This window comes from Heterocephalus glaber, unplaced genomic scaffold (assembly GCF_053883595.1).
Source record: "Heterocephalus glaber isolate CG9 unplaced genomic scaffold, H.glaber_assembly_v1.0 deba00000937, whole genome shotgun sequence".
Lineage (NCBI taxonomy): Eukaryota > Metazoa > Chordata > Mammalia > Rodentia > Bathyergidae > Heterocephalus > Heterocephalus glaber.
The window spans coordinates 8,645,092-8,664,393 of NW_028258173.1; the positions used below are offsets into that span (position 1 = coordinate 8,645,092).

The 19,302-nt window shown below is 42.1% G+C and overlaps 1 protein-coding gene across 20 annotated transcripts in view; it reads left to right on the forward strand.

Annotated features, from left to right (window-relative positions):
* Slc39a11 (solute carrier family 39 member 11) overlaps positions 1-19,302 on the forward strand; it is a 486,128-nt gene that overhangs the window by 89,949 nt on the left and 376,877 nt on the right. For 16 of the 20 annotated variants that reach the window (XM_087208172.1, XM_087208169.1, XM_087208167.1 and 13 more), the window contains one exon: positions 2,816-2,854. The exons of the other annotated variants lie outside the window; for them this stretch is intronic. In XM_087208172.1, the coding sequence (XP_087064298.1) occupies positions 2,816-2,854 (39 nt within the window). The remainder of the gene's footprint in view (positions 1-2,815; positions 2,855-19,302) is intronic. 20 annotated transcript variants of the gene reach the window in all.

Here is a 19,302-nt window from a genome sequence, read left to right on the forward strand (position 1 = left end):
CCATTCCTAGCCTTCCCTTCACGCCCTCCACTCTTCCCTATTTACAAAGACTTTATTTCCATTTTTTCCATTTCTCAGCATTTTTCCTTTCCCTTCTTTCCTTTCCCCTGCCCCTCCCACTACCCCTACCCCTTTGGACCTTTTCTTCTGACTTTGCATTATCGATTATTCATTCTAATCCTCGGTACATTTTAGGTATACAATATAATGACATTCATCATTGGAAATTTGCACCTTTACATAGTCTCTCTTGGTTCTTATTTTTCACCCTTGCCCAGCCCTCCCTTCAACCCCTCCATTCCTCCCTATTTACAAAGATTTTGTTCCTATTTTTCCATTTTCTCATATTAATCCCATTCCCTTCTATCCTTTCCCCTAGCCCTCCGACTTCCTCCCCCTTTGCCCCTTTTCTTCCTATTTCACATGACCTATTATACATTTAGTCCTTATGTACACTTTCAGTTTCTCACACCAGAGAAACTATTCGGTATTTATTCATGTGTGTCCTATTTATTTCACTTAAGAGTATTGCCTCAGTGTGCATCCACTTAGCTATAAATGTCTCTAATTTCTCATTTTTTATGGCTGAGTAGTACTCCATTTTATAAATAAACCACATTTTCTTTATCCAGTCTCCAGTTGATGGGCATTTGGGCTGTTTCCAAGTTTTAGCTATTACAAACTGGGCTGCTATGAACATGGGCACACATATATCACTGTGGTATGATTCTTTTAATTCTTTGGGGAAGATCCCCAGCAGTGGAATAGCGGGGTCAAATGGGACTTCCAGTCCTAGTTCTTTGAGGTATCTCCACACTGATTTCCACAGTGCTTTCACCAGTCTACACTCCCACCAGCAGTGGAGCAGGGTTCCTCTTTCCCCACAGCCCCGCCAGCATTTGTTATTGGTTGATTTCATGATAGCAGCCATTCTTTCTGGAGTGAAGTGGAATCTCAGCATTGTTTTCATTTGCATCTCTCGAATGGCCAGTGATGTTGAACATGTTTTCATGTATTTATTTGCTATTTCTACTTCTTTGTCTGAGAAATGTCTGTTCATTTCAGCTGCCCATTTTTGGATTGGGTCTTTAAATTTGGGAGGTCTGATCTTTTTAAGTTCTTTATAGATTTGAGATAGTAGACCTTTGTCTGAGGAAGAGCAGGTGACGATTTTTTCCCACATTGTGGGTTGTCTTTTCACACTGCTGGTGGTTTCTCTTGCTGTGCAGAAGCCTTTTAGTAAGAAGAGATCCCACTTGTTGATTGTTTGTGCTAGTTCATGGGCAACTGAGGTTTTGTTCATAAAATCTTTTCCTACACCGATGCAGGAGCAGGTATCTTAAGATCTATTTAAACAAGCTGTGAGACTGATTTAGAAACAAAAAACATGTTTACGAAGTTGGCAGATCAGGCACCCTTGTGTTAGAGACCGGTCCAGCAGGTATTTATTTCAGCAACAAGATCTTGCCTCCCACACTGCCCCCTACCTCCAGGGGAGGCTTGGAGCCAATCCATCAGAGACTCGGAACTCAAATCATCCAACCTGGAATCACAGGGTACAAGACACTTAGAGGTGGCAGCTTCATAGAGATAGAAAGTGGGTGGTGGTTGACAGGGCCTGGGGGGAGGGGAGGATGCAGAGTTCTTGTTGGGAAAGAGTTTGAGCCTGGTTTCTTTCTCTTAGCGTAATGCCCTCAAGGCTCAACCGTGTTGTCCTGTGTGCCAGATTCTCCTTTTTCAAGGCTGAAGAATAGTGCCTTGTGTGTACAGACCATGTTGTGTATATCCATTCATCTATGGATGGGCACTGAGCATCTTGTTATTCGGATATAAGATTCACGTAGAAAAGTGCACATTTTATAAGTGTACAGCCAATCATTTTTCACAAATGCCCATGAAACTGTACCTAGATCAAGTACCAGCCCCTCAGCCCCTTCATGTCTCCTTCCAGACACAACCCCCACTCCCGCTCCCACCTGCCACCTCCACTCCAAGGGCAATCCCCTACTCTCGTATCACAGCATGGGTGCTTTTCCCCGTTTTGGTGTTCTATTTAAATGGAGTAATCATACAATATGCACTGGTCTTCATCTGAGTGATTTTGTCCTATTTGTTTCCAGTTTATTTAATGCCCCTGCCTGTTTATTTGATGTATATGTATACATACCTATATACACACACATAGAGTGTGTGCATGTGTGTTCTTATTGTCCTGTGATCTTCTGTTGTGTGAATATATCCTAATTGCTGTATCCATTCTACATGTGTGGGAATTTGAGCAGTTTCTGGTTTTGGTGTCTCACACATTGTGCTGCTCTGAACATTGCTGCAAACGTGTTTGGGGAATCTGAGGGTGCATTTCTGTTAGTCATTACTCAGGAGTAGCATGAGTTCGAGTCACTTGTCTGTGGTGCACTTAGTAGTCTAACGTGGTCTTGTCGGTTCACACTCCGTCCTGTGAGAGGAATTGGTTTTTATGTCTGCTCCTCCCTAACCCTTGGTAATTTCTTACATCTTTTAGAGCAGCTACTTACTAAAGTTTGTGGTGGTGATGTGTAGGGGGAGCTGAGGAAGAAACATCCTGTGGGCCTTTGCACCCCTGCCCCTCCAGGAAAGGACACTTCTGATCAGCTCTGGGAGGGAGGGGATGTTTAAAGACTTCTTCTCCCTTGGCTCTTGGCCCATTTTGTAAACCCAGGAGTTCACCAGCTCCTGGTGGACCGGTGGACCTGTGGCTCTCTTGAGCGTTAATGGGCCAGTTGCTCTCTTGGCCTGGGACACATCAGAGACTGAAGCACTTTCTTTTCATTTTCAGAGGCGAATCCTCGATGGAAGCCTTGGCTTTGCTGCAGGGGTAAGTTGTGTGTAGGAGGAGAAATGTCAATGGAGATGCATTTCTTTTGACATTTCTCTGCTAAGCATCATCTCCAGTCTCTTCCCATGTCACCTAGATACATCTCTGGATTCTCTAAGTGCTAATGGTTTCCCATATTCATTGCCCAGCTTATCGGATGCTCTGCTTCTCATTAGATGGTGAGGGAGGAAGCTTGTGTGGTAGCTGTCTCAGGACTTAGAAAATAAGATGATATTTAGGAAGGGCCTAATGGGCCTGGCAGATACACAGTTGGCAGTAAATATTTTCTCCCTCTCCTCTTTTTCCTTGTTAAGGGACTTTTTATTATAAACATTTTCAAACATGAAAAAAAAAACACTGAAAAAACCTATATGCATCCCAGGTGCCCACTACCCTACGTCGGTCATGACCCACAGTCACTTCACCTGTCTTCTTCCAGCCTTTCTTGGAAGTTGGAATATTTTGTACCAACAAATTCCAGATATAATGTAATTTTGCCTGTAAGTTCAGTATACACCTCTAACTGAATGACTTTAAAAAAAAAAAACCCACAATCACAATACCATTATTACACCTACTAAAATTAACAGTAATTTCTTATTATAAACTAACACCCAATCCATTTTCAGATTTCCTCCATTTTTTCCAAAGTGTCCTCTGAGATTGTTTCAGTAGAATTGGGATCCAAACAAAATGCTGAATTCATTGCCTTTTAAGTCTTTTATTCTTCAGCAGTCCCATTTTTTTTCACAATAGTAATTTGTTGGTAAAACTGAGTGGGTCATTTGTTTCTAGAATGTTCCACATTCTGAATTTGGCCAGTTGCTTCCTTGTGTTGTATAACTTTCTCCTTAGTCCCGCCTGTCTCCTGTAAGTTGGGAGTCAGACCTCAGCTTGATTAATTCAGATTTCACTATGAATCTGTCATAGTGATGCTGAGTATTCCAGTGGCATTGGTGACATTGGAGGGTACATAATACATGGTTTTCCCTTTTAGTTGATCAAGGTTTGGTTCCTTTGTGCTATTTTTATAGTCCTGTGACTGGAAGAGCTTGTCTGGGGGTGGACCTCCCTGAGGTCATCCAAGTCCGCAGCTAGCAGAGGAGGGCTTGTCCTTAGAAAACACAGAAGCTTTGTGAGCTCTGCCCAGGTGTGCTGAGAGCCATAGCTAATCAGCATCCAGATCCCAGCTTCTCTGTTTTACTTCCTCATGGCTGGAACACAGTACCTGACACCAACTGAAAAGAAGAGAAGTTTGGTTTATCTTGGCTAACATTTTGGACGTTTCAGTCCTTGCAGAGTAGACAAGCATGGTGAAAGAGCCTGGGTGAGGAAAGCTTCTCCCCTCATGGCAAACAGGAAGCAACACATCAAGGGAGGACCCAGGAAGGCTGATCTACCCTTCTGGGCCACACCCACGGTGACCTGACTCTTCCATCCAGTCTCAGCTCCTAACAGCAAGTCAGCTACTATGGCCCCTAAGCCCGTCACCTTCCAAACACTTGAGGTTTTGGGAGTTATTTTCGATCAAAGCCATAACACCTGTGTTCTCCTTCCTAAAACCGCTGTGTCTGAGGACGTGCTGGAAGCAGCCTTCTTTTCCTCCTTTTTCTTGCACAGGTTCTTCCTCACCCAAAAGAGGCAGGCTCTTGTCTTGTCACCCTGTCTCTAGCTAGCAGCACCTCCAAGCCTGAATAGAGGGCCACTTAACACATTGGTGCTAGTGTGGGGAAAACAAGCGAAGAACTCTAATCACTAATCACTGGACTTAGATCCTTTAGCAGTTTAGCTATTGTCCTGATCTTTAAAAATGGGTCTAATCAAACGGTCAGTGGTGAGATTCTTAAAAGTAATTTTCCATGATGGACCACTTTGGGATTTGGAGCTGGTTACTCAGTGAAAATTCAAAGGACAGAATGACAATATTAGAACATCTCTTTTCCTTTTTTTCTCCCAACTTCTCATTTCATGAACACATTTTCTCTTTGCTTGGGTTAAGAAAGAGAAGAGAGGGCCGGGGATTTAGCTCAGTGGTTTCTCCGCCTGCTGCGCAAGCGCAAGGACCTGAGTTCGATCCCCGGTACCGAAAAAAAAAAAAAAGAGAAGAGAACCCAAAGAAAAATAGAAATAAAACTTCTTTTAATAATGAATACTTAATAATTATTCACAGATATGTGAATGAATGAAAAAGATAAGAAAGGCCCATCATTAACATATGCATTTCCAAGAGTACTTAACTTTTTAATGTTTAATAATTACAAGAAGTTATATTCGTTGTTGTTATGAATCTCTTCTCTATTAGTTATAGGTGTAATAATAAGTCAGTCCAGGAAATTGTTTTAAAAGCATAGAGCCTTAGGCTCACAGGAAACTTAAAAAAAATTAAATTGCAATATGTATCGATACTCATGGGGCAGAGAAGTATGATAAAGTAATAAATTATAAATTTTATAGTATAAAATACAAGTTGGTTTAGGATAGGATTCTGAAATTGAAATACAAGTCAAGAACAAAAAAGGAATGATGTAAATTGCTGGCTTCAGTGAAGAATTTGATTTTGGTATGCCTTTGTGTGTGTGTGTTTAGGGAGACTATAAAACATAAACGTCTACCTGAATAAAACAAAGACACACTGCATAGTTTATACACTATGTTTTTAGATGGCTAATTATGTGAATAAAATGTATATGCTATATAGATCCTATTAGGTTTATTTAAAAAACTGCTGAAACAGTTTTGTTTGTTTGTTTTGTTTATTTTTGCAGTTCTGTGGAATCAAACCCAGGGCCCTGTATATGTTAGGCAAGTGCTCTATTCCGGAAGTTATACCCAAGCCCCGATGAAACAGTTTTATTGAAACAAATCAGTATATTTCCACTATCATATGGGAAACATTTTAAATGTCAACTTGCAAATGATTGGTGAGGTACCTGGTTTTTCAGCATTCCTACAGGGGGTACAGAAATGTGAAGACTGAAGAACCCTAGTCTTTGCTGCCTTCTGCTTCTGGCCAAGCATTTGGGTGTCTTGCTCAGTGTTTTGTTTTTTTTAGGTCGATGGCTAACTGCAGGATTCACATACAAAAGATAAGAAAAGAAAAGAAGCAAACCAACAAAAAGAGATAGCATTAAAATATGAACATGTAAGGTGCACTTTCCTTAAAAAATCCTAAGACCAGTAGATTAGCATGTTTATTTAACTATAAGGATCTAAAATACTTTTACTTCTGATGTTTAAAGTAGTTGGTAGAAAAAAAGGATTCTAGAAGGTATGGATGTATATTTGTCAGAAAATAAGTCATTTTCTTTTCTAGAATTGACCTTGAATGTGCTAGTTACATAGAGGAGCTCCTGGCAGGACCCAACATACACAGGGAAGAATGAAACCATAATGTAGAAAATAGCTGGAACTCAAACCAAGTGAATTTCAGTGGCATTGATGACTAGAACTGGATTCTTACACGTGCTTCCCCAAACTAGGGACAGACAATAGAGACATTCCTCGTTTAAAGACCAAGTTCTATTCCTGTGCCTAGGTCAGTAAATGAATTTGTTGGTCGCCAAGTGAGAAATCGTATATTGTAATTGTACATGACAATATTCAGAACAAAGACATGGTCAAAAGAAATTCCAACTTGATGACTTTGCTTTTATTTGTATAACTCTTACATTCAGTACTATAATGTATGACAGAATACAAAACTACAGTACTGCACCATACAGTACAATCAGCAAAAATTACAGTACTGTGTAAACCAGGTGTACTGTACAAAAAAGACTTTGAGGCTGCATGAACAAGATGCACAGAACTGTACAAAAAAATGGGTTGTAAGTCTGAATGGTGGGTTTTAAGTCCAAACAGTGTGCCTTGGTCTTAAGTCCAAATAGTTGTTAAACAGGTAGGTCATTAAACAAGGACTACGTAGCCCAGGTGGCCTGAGCAGTAATAATTGCCTGAACTTATCAAGGAATGATTTATACATAATATGGCTGATTCATCAACTGGAGCAGTGGTTCCCAACCAGGGGCAGTTTTGCCCCCAGAGGACAGTTGTGTCTTTTAGCTGTCTCAGCTGTGTCTAGAGGGTAGAGGCTTAGGTGCTCTTAAGCATCCTGTGATGCACAGGACAGGATGCATCACAAGCAAAGAACACACTAGGTGTTGGTAGTGCTGAGGCCCAGAAATCCTAATCTAGAGCACTTTGGTGTTATCACTTGTAGTCATTGGAAGGTGTTAAATTTTCAGGTGTAATGTTAAAAAAACCCACAAAGTCCTCTAGCCTATCCCCTTTGCATCCTGGAGATCCCCACTGTTTCCCCTGAATATGTGAAGAATGTTGTTTCATTATGCACGTACAAAGTGTAAGGACAGTTGAGGTGCAGTGGTGCCTGGTCTCCTAAAAAGATTGCTTCCTGGGTTTATCAACTTTTTATTACTGTGAAAAAGTACTTGAGATGAATAGTTTAAAGGAGGAAAAGTTTTTTTTGGTTTCAGAGGTTTCAGAGGCTCTCAGCTCATGGTTTCAGTCCATGGTCAGTTGGCTCCATTGTTTTTAATGGAGAGGCAAAAATGTCATGGTGGAAAAGTGTGGCAGAGGAAAGCTGCTCACCTCATGACAGTCAGAAAGCAGAATGAGAAAGCCAGAGAAGAAGGAGCCAGGGGTCAGGTATATTCTCCAAGGTCACATTCCCATCATCCACTCTCTTCAAGTAGGCCTCACTCCTCTTTCCATCATCTCCCAATAATGCCGTCAAATTACAGTCTCAATAGTGGATCAGTTCATTTGATGAAGTTAGTTCCCTCAAGATCCAATCACTTCTCCAAAAGTCCATCAGCTGGCAGTATGAGTTTTGGGGGATATTTCAAATCCAAACCATCACACTTCCTCAACCCAACCCTGCAATGCTTTGAGTAAATATCTTGAAGAAGAAAACTGGCTCTGAGCTAGTTGACCAGGTCTCCCGTCCCTTGCACAGACATCTGTGCAGTGTTCCTAACCTGTTTTTCCAGTCATCTTTGCAAATATGTATGTGTATTGAATGTGCATTGCGATATACAGTGCTGCAGTGACATGTTTACACAACATATAATTGTTCCTCAAAATAAGTGTTTCGGTAAGAGAGATTACTGGGACAAAGGACATGTATATTTTAAATATATTCAGGAATATATTCACAGGTTATTTTTTCTCATTAGCAAGTTCTTGAAAGTACGAATCAATTCCTCTTAAATGATTCCCTTTGGAGTTGCATTGTCTATGTTACTCCAAAATCTTTAAATCGCTCTCCAAGTTTCAGTAATTATTGTCTTTCTTGCTTTTGATTCTGGCCTTGATTTATGTCTGAATCAGGAGATAAAACTAGTAGGGAGAACTGCTACCATTAAGAAAAAAAAAAGACAGGGCCGGGGATTTAGCTCAATGGTTTCGCTGCCTGCTGCGCAAGCACAAGGATCGGAGTTCGATCCCTGGTACCAAAAAAAAAAAAAAAGACAGTCATTATTGCCTGGTAGAATCCTAGAATAATACAGTGTTAAAGCTGGAAAGGATTTGAGATTATTATAACGCCCAATATTTATTCAGCTCTTATTGTGTTCAGGGTATTCTGCCAAGCAGATCATCTATTTTAATTTTCACGATACTTCTATGAGGTATATGCTAGGCATATATATGATTCTCTTCCACTTTGCAGGCAGTGAATGTAAATAAATTGTTCAACATCACTCTGTGAGCAGTGCTAGCATTTATACCCACAGTCTGATTGGAGAACTTCTACCCTTAAACCAGAATGCCTCGGTCACATGTTTACACAACATGATATCTGGTCCAGCTGCCTCTATTTACAGACAGGAAGCAAGTGGGGGTGTAAATGACTTACCCAGAATTGAAAATTGCTAGATAGCAGCACAGCTAGGATCAAACCCAGGTGTGAAGCCAGGGGCTGTCAGTATTGAGCTGAGTGACCTTGGGCAAGCTCCTTGGCTTTCCTGAACCTTGGTTGACTCTTGAAGAATGAGGACATTGGTCTCTGTGTTCAGCGAGAGCCTCTTGGCTCTGCATGTCTGAAAGGGTGAGCTACAGCCTGGGCTGCCATGTAGCTTCTCATTTAAGGCAGCTGTACAGTGTTTCTGTTAGGGTTTGGTTCACTGGGTTCACTCAGGGATAACACTCAATGGGAAACTTCAACGTGTAATTGAACATCCTTTCATGTGAGGAGAAAGCAGTCACATTCCCAAAAGATGAATTTGGAAGGGCTGAACCATGGAGGATTACCATTTGAATTCTCTTTGTTCTGGATTGTGTGTCTCTTTGGTGAAGCTTGAACCAAGTAAAGTAGGAGTCTCTACCTCAGTGCACATTCTCTCTCAAGGAGCAGCACTCTTGTGGAATAAATGTGGCCTTGAAACTGCCGAAGAGAAAGCCAACTGATCGAGAAGCGTCCTTTTAGGCATGAAAAGGCAATTTAATGCCTATTATTTCATCCCATAGGAAGCTGGTTTCTTATGAAAGAATGATTTTTTTGGAGGAGATTTTGGCCAAGTCCATTTTTAGGCACCAAGTGGTGAATCATGTTTTCTCCAAAATAACTGGCTCCGCATTGGAAGCTAATGATGGTCTCCAGCCATGGCCTCTGAATCTGGAGGGATGCTGGTGGCCAGCTGTTCCCCATTTCTATGGAGAACTGGGTGGGAGGAATGGACTTAAAGTGTAGTACACAGGACCCAGGGAGGAGATTTCAACCAGGGCCACTGGGAAGGTTTATTCTAGGGTAAATATGAGAGAGTGAAGGTCAAGGGCAGGAAACTGCCACTGAATTAGAGTTTTACAGTTCCTTGTGTTTACATGTTTGGTCCTTTAGAGCCCAGATGGAGAAATAATTGCTGCTCCCTCTTTACCTGTTTATGACCGAGAGGTAGGAAGGTCTGATATGTCCCAGTGGAGATGTTTCATGGCATTGGGAAGGCGAGATCTTTGGACCACACTGAGGTGGGTGGCCATGCACAAAATGATGTGGAAGAAAGGAGTAGGCTCATGGGCTCTGATGAGGCCCACAAGTATCTCTGCTGTCTTTCCAAGCTGTGATTGTCTTTCTTATTAGGCTGGGAAAAAAATAAGAATTCTGTGATGAACTCACAGGAATGGTGGCCTTCCAAGGATGAGGGAGAGAGCCAGAGAAAGCTTGGGCTGAGCTGATCCCGCCCCCCCGGCATCACTCTGACCAGACACATTGCCTCAGATGTTTTAGGGTAGTTATCCAATGTGGAGCTTCTCTCTTAGATTTGCTTTTTAAGGATTTGGAGGACCCAGGGGGCCTTAAGTCCTCCTAAATTCTACTCCAAAGTTTTCGCATTCTGCGTGGGAATGAAATAACTAGGGAGGTGATGCTTATCTAGGTGCTAAGACTGCCCTTAGACACACAGCAAAGGGGCAGGAAGAGTATTAGTGTTGGCTTGAGTGTTAGTCAGCTTTTCACCAGTATGAGAAGAGACCCGAGGCCAATAATTTATAAAGAGAAAGCTTTTATTGTACCTCATGGTTTTAGAAGTTCCAGTTCATAATTGAGTAGCTCTGTAATTTTGGGTTTCTGGAGAAGTAGCATGTTGTGGTGGAGCAAATCATTCACTTCACCAACCAGGAAAGCAAGAGAGGCCCTGGGATTCCCTGTGACAAGGTGAGTGTGTAGTGGAGTGGGAGGAATGGGAGGGTCCTTCTCTGACAATTATCCATGGCCTCTCCAGGGTCCATGGCATGGCCACATCTGCCATGTTGCTTCCTGCCTGGCAGTGTTGTAGGATAATGCCACTTAACCTCGAATACCCAAGGAGGTTGGGGCCTTTAGGGTTTGCATATTGATGATGTGAAGATCTCAAATGGCCAGTTTCCAAATGGAAACCTTCACTTTCTGACTCTTCTCGTTGGTGACTTTTGATATGGCTCTTCTGGCCCCCAAACACTGGTAGTTTTTGTGCACCAGACAGCTCTGTGGTGACAGCTGGGTCCCCACTGCCCTCCCTTTTCCTCTGCAACATTCATCCACTAGATGAGGGCCTTCTCTCTCAGCACTTCCTAACTCCTCATCCAAGCTGCTAGAACAAGTCTTGCCACAAGAAGAGGGGCTGGCAAGATGAGGGAGGAGGAAATGGAAGAGAAGCACTCAAGAAGGAGATGGATTGTTATTATTATTGTATTTTTTCTTTTCAATTTCATGCTTCAGATTTCCAATGTCACTATAAACTGTGGGGGAGGAAATGATATGTATTACCTTCTCTTCACGGTGATGGGAAGTATCAGCACTTGTCTTGGTGGAAGAGCCTCCCCGTCCCTGTGTCTTCTGAGCGCCTGGGGTGGTGTGGCTCTAGGGCACTTACTTCCTCTGCTTCTTCCACCTTTGTCTTCAGGCTGCAGTGTGTGAATGGCTGGCTGCTCTGTTTCCCTTGTCCTGCCCTGCAGGGCTACCCTACTGTGTAGACTGGCCCATCATTTTCCTTGGGCATCTACATTTGTCTTTGTTTGGGGCATCCTTTCCTGTTCTCATGAAGAAGATGGGAGTACACACAAGTGATAGCAGACAGTTAAAAAGGGTGGATTCAGGCTGAATAGTCCTGAGTTCTCCAATGTCACAATAACTTCAAATATTTCTCTGTAGGAACAGGTGGCTGTTTAACAGATATTCTGTTAAGGTAATTGGTTCACATTCTAGCTGTCCATCTGCCTGTCAATCTGTTCATCTGTCCATCCATTTATTGAAAAGGTACTCTATTCCAGTCACTGTGCTAAATGCTAGCGACTTGAGAAGGGGGTAAGAAATGATCTCTGTCTAGTGTACATGTCACACACATGCTCTCAATCCACCTGATGCCTACTTTTGTAAATAAAGTTTTATTGGAATGCAAGCATGCCCATTTGTTGACATAGTATGTACAGCTGCTTTTGTACCACAATGACACAGTTGAGTAGCTGCAACAAGACTACCCACAAAGCCTCAAGTATTTGCTATCTGTCTCTTTAGAGAACAAATTTACTGTCCTGCTGTGGTATTTGTGGCAGGGAGTTCTGAAGCCCAGGGCCAGTGTTTGAGCCACATAGTCTGTGCTGTTGGGCCAGAGCTGCATTTTGGAATGCTCCCTGGAATGTCTGATGTTCCCAGATAGGTGATTTCCTAGCAGGCACCTTGTTTTGTGGTGGGCCTTTTCAAAAGCGGTCTGGTCTTGGCTCATGAGCTTGCTGCTGCTGTTCTTCCCTTGCTGGAGTCGGCTTTTGAAAAATCTTTAGGGAATGGCTTTACAGTGGAATGCGATGAATTCTGACTCCTTTGCTCTATTCTCCAGGTCATGTAAGGCACAGTATTCCAGGAGAGATGGTCAAGGGCAGAAGTGTGCAATTTGAGATTGTGAAAGAAGTTTGGTCTTCCAGCTCAAAACCAGCTCAATTTTGCAACTGTTGTTAGAATTCAGTGTGGCATAGTGAGCTGGATCGGCCTAATGTCCCTGGAAGTTCAGTTCCAAGAAGCTCTCTGGCTTTGAGGAAATTCCTCTCACTCTGGTGCAGTGGTCCCCACCCTGGTTCACATCAGAATCACCTGAGGAGCTTTTACCCTTAGCTCCATGTCCTGGGTAACATGAACTAACTACATTACATCTTGAAGGGGAGTTTTAGGGTACAGTTAGGGGATGAGAATTGCTACCAATAGTTTGCAGAGCTTCCTGGGTGGTTGCCCTGTGTAGCTAAGGGTTGTCATTCTGATGGGGATCCTGGTTTAATGAAGAGTGAGCTGGTGGTTGGAAAAAGCAGGCTATTCACAGGCTGCCTCCAATTATGAGGCTGAGTATGGAGTTGAGTCAGCAGTTATGGTTGAGGTCATGATCAGATGGATGCTGGACATGAAGGATGAAGGACAGGGCCTTGGAGCTTGGATGCAGGATGCTCAGGGGAGGGCACTGCCTTTGCTGTCCAGTGCAGCCCTGGTGGCTGCAGGTACTGGTGACAGTCCACCCCATAATTGACAGTTATCTTGGCTTCCAAGATTTATCCTAGAGAAGAGGGTAGTTAACACTCTCAGGTTCATTTCCAGTTGGTCAGGCAAAGTGGAAAGCCCCCAGCTGGGAAAACAAGTCCTCCTGAGCACCTTGGCTCTTTCAGAAGAAGAGCAGGAGGCCAGATTTTCACTGCTTGGCAGACTTGATCTTGAGTTTAAATTCTAACTTGATGCACAGTATTGTTGGATTGTGAATTGTGTGTGAAAAATCTCAGGACTGGCAGGGACTTGTGGGAGTCATGTCTGGCATCATTCAGGGCAATGCTCCACCAAATGTAGACAGATGGTCGGAGTATATATTGTTCCCAAAGACTTTTCCCTGTTTTTTTGGTAACCCAATTGAGTGTTTAGCTGGCTTGTTAGAAACTCATCTGATCTCAATATCTTTTGCTTCAATTTAAATAATAAAGAGTAGCTGACATCATTTTTCTTATGCATCTTAGTATCAGTCCCATTAAAAAGCATTATTGTTAGCTCTTTTGAAAGATCCTTTTACTTACTGCATGGGATCAGAGTTAGAATTGGATTCGTTTTGTCCTTTAGCCTTTGTGTGTCAAGGCCAAATCTCTACACATGCCATTAATACAAATGCTTTGTGGAAAGGCTGTTGTTGGAGTGCATATTATTGCTGCCTATCGTTGGCTTGCACACAAGAGGGGAGAAGAGCCAGTAATCAAAGCCTTGTCAAGGACTGGTGTGATTTTAGAGATGGTCACACATATGTTCTATTTGCAGAATAGCCACTGGTTTTCTTCCCTGGAGCGTGGCTGCTTGGAACGTGGGAATAGGAAGAGAATTGTCTTTAGGCCAATCCACAACCATTGAATGAATGTGTAGCTCCATGTGTAGCATGCACAGGGGACTGTGAGAGAGAATGCAGAGAAGCAAGATATAATCTTGCTCTTTGCAGGGCTCAGGGTCTGCTTGGGAGAGAAGTCATGTTCATTTGTAGTCATGGGACAGTTCAGTATGTGGTTGTTAAGAAGGTAATGAACAAAAGGTGCTGGGACCCAGGGACAGCAAGGTTACTTTCAGTTGGGGAATTAGAGAGGACTTCATGGATGCAGCTTAGATGGGAAAGATAGGTTGGCTTTGGACAGAGGAAGAGGGAGAGCAAGGAAGTGAATTACAGGCAGAGGGAACAGCACATTGGAAGGGTACAAGCCAAAGACATGGCGACTGGTGTGGTTGGGAAATGACACTGGAGAGATGGGTTGAGGCCTGGACAGAGACACCCTGGAGTCTCATGGAGAGGAGCAAGAAAGGAGTGGGTGCCTTGGGGTCTAGGTTACTACACCTGATCTTAGCCAAAAAGTCAAGAAGCTTGCTGTCTAGGTTGATGGGGAGTTGCCAGAGGGGCACATCTGTGCTTGCAGGACACACATTCTGTTGGCAGCAGACAGCTCAGCCACACGGACCATGCAGGGGTGGCTGCCAATTGAGAGGTGGGCTAGAGCTCTTGCATCAGGACCAAGGTAATAATGAGGTCTTGATTTGGGTGGAAGAAGAGCAAATAGGAAGTGAGAGAGCAAGGGCTGGTTCTGCTGGAGAACTTGGAGGCTCAATTGACAGTGCTTGGACTGCGAAGGCAGCCATCGAGGTTCAAACCTACTAGGAACTGTGTCTCAGGGACCAGCTTCTCTGGGGCTGCTGAGTCTGGTATCACAGTCTGGCTTATGAGCCAAGGGGGACTTGAGCAGAAATAGGGAGGGGATGTCTCTTAGGCTTACATTAGGCCTTTCTCATTTGAGTGGGTTTATACTCTGGAATCTGCATGTGTAGGTAGTTGCCATGGCAACCAGACACCTACAGCTAGCTATACCAATGGTGATGTTTCCTGGTACTTTTCTTTTGGTGATCTATATCCATTAGGATTATATTTGACTGAGAGAAACTGAGACCCTAAAAATAATGGCTTAAACTAGAAAGAGTCCTTTCCTGTAGAAGAGTTCCAGAGAACTCTTCCCGGGAAGGTTATGCAGTCACCAGGGATCTAGGCTCCATTTTTGCTCACTGCTTTGCCCTAAAAGGCAATCTTTGTCTTTCTGGCCCAAAGTAGCTGCTAGAGCTCTGGTTATCACATCTGTCTTCCAGACAGTGAAATAGGAGGGAGGAAGTTTCCTGGCAAACCCTGCATTCTTACATTTCATTGGCTAGATCTTATTCATATGAATATATCTAATGGCAAGGAAAAGTGGGGGATACTTTGTCCCTCAGGTGTGTAGTGATGTGCCCAGCTACACACTGGGATCCTGTTACTATAAGGGAGGAGAGAACAGAAACTGCAGCAGGCAATTAGCGTGCTTGGTCGCACAGCCCAGGGCAGAGAGAACTTTGAGCCCTAATGCTGTTATTGATTTACCTTCTCAGGGTATATTTTGTATGTTCTTTTTAAAAAATGGGTCATGTTATTTCTTTTTTCAACAGTTTTTTTCTAAATGAATCAGTTCATAAACTTGTAAGAAATTCAAGTACTGTTAAAGAGTATACCACAAAAAGATGTCCCTTGGTCTCTGTATCAGCATGGGTGTTGCAAATGACAGGAAGCCTGATTCACTCTGGTGTTGGGGAGAAAGAAGGTGTATTAGCCCATGAGAATGCAAGTCTGGTGGTAGCCCTGGACCTTAGGTGTCCTGGATCAGAGAATCAGATGACCCTGACCCTAGACTGGAAGACAGTGTGGCCCGCAGTGCAGCCTCTGGCTCCCCTCTCTCTCCGGGCTCTGCTTTCCCTGGGTGGCTCCATCTGCAGGAGGTCTAGCCATATGCTCTCAGTCCGCTTCTTCTGTGGTGCAGGTGGACTTGCCTTGAGTGGCATGGTCAGGGAGACTCAGGTCATCCCTGGGGATGAATTCCTGTTGCGGGCAGTGTGGGGTGGGGGAAGTTGTGTACTAGCTGGCAAGGCCTGGGCTGTGTGTCCCCTTCAGTAGAGTGAAAACAAAGAATAACAATGGCTAACAGAGGCATGGTTCCTCCAAAGCAAATTGAGGATGGTTACTAAAGTAGGTGTAAGAACTTGGGTGGGGGCAGCCCAGACCTCTGCTGTATAGCTGCAGCCCCTTCTGCTGCAGGTGCCATGTAATGGATGCTGGGTGGCTGACATACAGCTGACAGCCCCACTCTCCTGGACATACGGAAAAAGTCCCCATGCCTCTGGGAATATGGTGAAAGGCCGCCTTAAAACGCAGTGGCAGTCACCGGGAAGTCAAGTACTGACACCATGAGGAATCAGCTGCTCTTCTGTTCTTTGTCTTTGATGAAAGAGTTCAGGCATAACACATAGGCAGGCTTACAAAGTACAGTTAGAATTTATTGCAAAGTGATAGTTTTCAGAATGATAGAGAACATACCTAAGCATCAAGGTGGCACTTGTGCTGAATTAAAGCTAAGGCTGCATTTATACGATTAGATGAGTCTTAAAGAATAATCATTTCCTTCTTCAATGTCATAGTTTTACCAAGAAAATGGGGCTGTTTTGATCAACTTCTGAGGGAAGGGGTTTCCTGTTTACTTGGTGGGTAGAATGTTTACATTTATTATATTTTGATATATTGAGGTATTTTTGCTGCTCACCCATGGTCTGGACTTCATTTCATCTGGCCCTTACCAGCATCCTCAGAGAGGGTTACATTCTTTTAGGCTAAAGTTCAAAAGCATAAGCTTATTTGGATTTTAGATTAAGAAAACAAAATCAGGTCTCTGCTTTTCCTGGAGCCCCTAGCCACCATCTCCAGGCCTGCTAGTGGGGAACTTTCGGCTAAGTCAACAACTTATTTCTTTTTTTTGGTACCGGGGATTGAACTCTGCACCTTGTGGTTGTGAGGGAGATGGCAGCACCACTGAGCTAAATCCCTGGCCCAACAACTTATTTGTTATGGTTTTGATTGGCTAGGCTCAGCTGGGTGGCTCTTCTTTTTTTTTTTTTTTTTTTTCCATTAAGTTTATTGGTACATTTTAGGTATAAAATACAGTTACATTCATCATTGGAATACATCTTTACATGATGTATCTTGGTTCTTATTTTTTCCCCGTCCCCTGCCCTCCCTGCACCCCCTCCACCCTTCCCTATTTGCAAAGACTTTGTTTCCATTTTTTTCTTTTTCTCATAGTTTTTCTTTTCCCTTCTTTCCTTTCCCCTACCCCTCCCACTTCCCCTGCTCCTTTAGACCTTTTCTTCCTATTACACAATATCAATTATACATTTTAAAATTATAATATTAAAATTTAGAGGACATTACCACAGATTTTACAGAATTTAAAAGGATATAGAAAGCATATTACAAAAATCTTTGTGAAATGAATTTGACAACTTCTAAGAAGTACCTTGGAAGACAAATTAATGAACTGACTCTGGAGGAAATATAAAACTTGAATAGCACCTATTAAAGAAAGTATATTCCTAGCTTGAAAACCTACCTGTATGGCAACAACAGGCTCATATACATCTTTTTTTCTTTTTTTTCCCATTAAGTTTATTGGTACATTTTTGGTATAAAATACAGTTACATTCATCATTGGGATCCCGTACCATGACTTGAGTATCTTGGTTCTTTATTTTTCCCCTTCCCCTGCCCTCCCTTCACCCCCTCCACCCTTCCCTATTTGCAAAGATTTTGTTTCCATTTTTTTCTTTTCTCATAGTTTTTCTTTTCCCTTTTTTCCTTTCCCCTACCCCTCCCACTTCCCCTGCTCCTTTAGACCTTTTCTTCCTGTTACACAATCTCAATTATACATTTTTAAAATTACAATATCAAGATCTAGGAGACATTACCACAGATTTTACAGAATTTAAAAGGATATAGAAAGCATATTTCAAAAATCTGTTTTGAAATAAATTTGACAACTTCTTCCCCCCCCCCCATTCACTTTATTGGTACATTTTAGGTATAAAATACAGTTGCATTCATCATTGGGATCTTGTACCTTTACATGAGTCTCTTGGTTCTTATTTTTTTCCCCTTCCCTTGCCCTCCCTTCACTCCCTCCACCCTTCCCTATTTGCAAAGACCTTGTTTCCATTTTTTTCCTCTTCTCATATTTTTTCCTTTCCCTTTTTTCCCTTCCACTACCCCTCCCAATTCCCCTGCTCTTTTAGACCTTTTCTTCCTGTTACACAATATCAGTTATACATTTTTAAAATTACAATATTAAGATCTAGGAGACATTACCACAGATTTTAAAGAATTTAAAAGGATATAGAAAGCATATTACAAAAATCTTTTTTGAAATAAATTTGACAACTTCTAAGAAGTACCTTGGAAGACAAATTAATGAAACTAACTCTGGAGGAAATATAAAATTTGAATAGCACCTATTAAAGGAAGTATATTCCTAGCTTGAAAACTTACCTATACAACAACAGCAGGCTCATAAACATTTTAACTGATAAATTATATCAAACAATTAAAGCAGAAAAAAGAAGGAACACTTCTCCCCTCATTTTAGGAACTCAGCATTGTGCTAATCCTAAAACTAGATAAAGATAATAGAAGAAAAAGTACGAACATAGATAGAAATTTGTTTAACAAAACAAACTATTGAAATTCAGATCAGGCAGGATGTAGAAAGTGGTTTTGTTATAGGGATGGCAGTGTTGGTTCAGCATTGGAAGATCCACACCTAAAAGCCATCATTTTAACAGAGGAAAGGAAAAAGCCATATGATCCTGTCACTAGTTGGAGAAAAAGTATTGGACTAAATTCTATAGCTGTTCATGGTAAAAGCTATCAGGAGACTAGAAGTAGAACAGAACCTTCTCAACAGATTAAAGACATGTACTCCATACTTCCAGTGAGAACGCCTTATATGAATGGAGAAGATACAATGCTTTCTCCTTAAGGTGAGGAACAAGGGCAGATATGCTTACTCTATCTGTCTATTAAACTTTGAAACCTAGGCCCCACCAAAATAGTCTGGCAATAAAAGGACACAATTAGAATAGGATTGGCAAGGTAGAAGCAAAATCTTTATATGTAGATGAAATGATCATCTGCAGAGAAAATACTAAGAAATCTCTAGGAGCCCCTAGAACTTGTATTTGAATTTAGCAGGATTAGAAAACACAAGGTATATATAAAAATTCAGGTCTGTGTATACTTGCTATAAATGAAGAATTGGATATTGAACTTTAAAAGTTATGTAGGAGTACAAAGGACCTAGAAAAGTTAAAAAAAAAGAAAAAACAAAAACAGTGTTGGAAGATGTTTAGTACCTAATTTTAAGACTTCTTCGGGCCAGGGATTTAGCTCAGTGGTTTTGCTGCCTGCTGCACAAGCACAAGGACCTGAGTTCAATACCCAGTACCAAAAAAAAAAAAGACTTCTTCTAAAGCTACAGTAATCAAGGCAGTGTTGGTGTAAGGAAAGACATACAGATCATTTGAATAAAACAGAGATTCTAGAAATAGAACCACACAT